This window comes from Octopus bimaculoides, chromosome 25, assembly GCF_001194135.2.
Source record: "Octopus bimaculoides isolate UCB-OBI-ISO-001 chromosome 25, ASM119413v2, whole genome shotgun sequence".
Lineage (NCBI taxonomy): Eukaryota > Metazoa > Mollusca > Cephalopoda > Octopoda > Octopodidae > Octopus > Octopus bimaculoides.
The window spans coordinates 7,264,509-7,265,851 of NC_069005.1; the positions used below are offsets into that span (position 1 = coordinate 7,264,509).

Genomic DNA, 1,343 nt, shown 5'->3' on the forward strand with positions numbered 1-1,343 from the left:
TATATACATACACTGAAAAACCAAACTGATCTTATTGAACAAAAATGACTTTCCTAACTGAAAATAGCTCACCTGCTGTCTTGATTTTCACTGTCTTCGTTTTCCTCTTCCTCCTCCTCTTCTTCATTGGAATCACCTTCTTCCTCGTCGTCCTCTTCAGATTCCTCAGAATCCACCACGTACATGTGTCGCTGACCTTTGCGAGGCGATGGGCGAGCTTCTTTAGGTTTACAATTGGGACAAAACCAGTCACCGTCGGGAACAGTCTGAAAAGGGAGACAACTCGGTAATTACATCCATACACACACAGAAGCATTGGTAAGCTGTGCTAACGAGTTATGAGTTCAATCCCATGGCAGAGTACTGTGGGATTTCTATTATAGGTGTGTGTGGACAGGTGTCAAGTCATTACAGCTGTTTCTAACAAATTTAATTGATTACAGAGTATATTTTATATCATTATAAAAAACTGTTTTCTTCAGATGAATGCACAAACTTTACTGGTAAGGACATTTAAAAACATTTGAAATTTGCAGCATGTGCTTATTTTCTGATTCCACAAACATTGCTGGCCGCTCTGTTGTTGTATGTATGTATAATATATATACACATGCATACACACACATATGCATAACACAATGCATGTATTATTATTGTTATTAAATATATATAAATAGACAATGTATTATATACATGTGTATAATGTGTATATTACATATATACATTATATGTTGAGTGCAGATAGTTGGAACATTTTACCCTAAGTCTTAACAATTCAATTTACCATCTAACCACTAAGGCCTTGCTGGAAGGCAATTATACTCCAGCATGGGCATAGTACAATGATAGAAACAAGATGAAAAGTAGAAAACATCAATGACGTAGAAACAGGTTGGGAAAAGATGAAATAGAAAAAAAGAAGAGAGACCTTAACTGGAGGCTTCAGACAGTACATATGATGTCCTCTGTCACAACCATCACATAGAAGCATGTGTTCGCCATCACCTTTGCGCCGACAGATTCGACAACGAGCATGCAATGCTGATTTCGACCAAATGATACTTTTCTCCAAGGAAGACAAATGCAGGAAGATTTGAGGAAAACTGGTGCAATTACATAAAGATTCTTCCCATCGTTCAAACACACTCTTTTTACTCTTCGACTTTGGAGTGACTTCAACTTTTTCCTCATCTAACACAAAGAAAAACAAAAAAATTTTTTTAAATATCATAAATATTTGAAATTATTCCATTCTTGGCATCTCTGCCTTGTCTTTTGTACATACTATATACTCTGGGAACGCATTAAATCCCTTTTCGGGGCTACTTTATTTGAATTCTTAT

At 36.1% G+C, this 1,343-nt stretch overlaps 1 protein-coding gene across 1 annotated transcript in view; it reads right to left on the minus strand.

The window, feature by feature from the left end:
• LOC106878888 (bromodomain adjacent to zinc finger domain protein 1A) overlaps positions 1–1,343 on the minus strand; it is a 60,167-nt gene that overhangs the window by 7,584 nt on the left and 51,240 nt on the right. The window contains exons 17-18 of the mRNA XM_014928233.2: positions 929–1,191; positions 73–266 (exon numbers count right to left, since the gene is read on the minus strand). Coding sequence (XP_014783719.1) covers positions 73–266; positions 929–1,191 — 457 coding nt within the window. The remainder of the gene's footprint in view (positions 1–72; positions 267–928; positions 1,192–1,343) is intronic.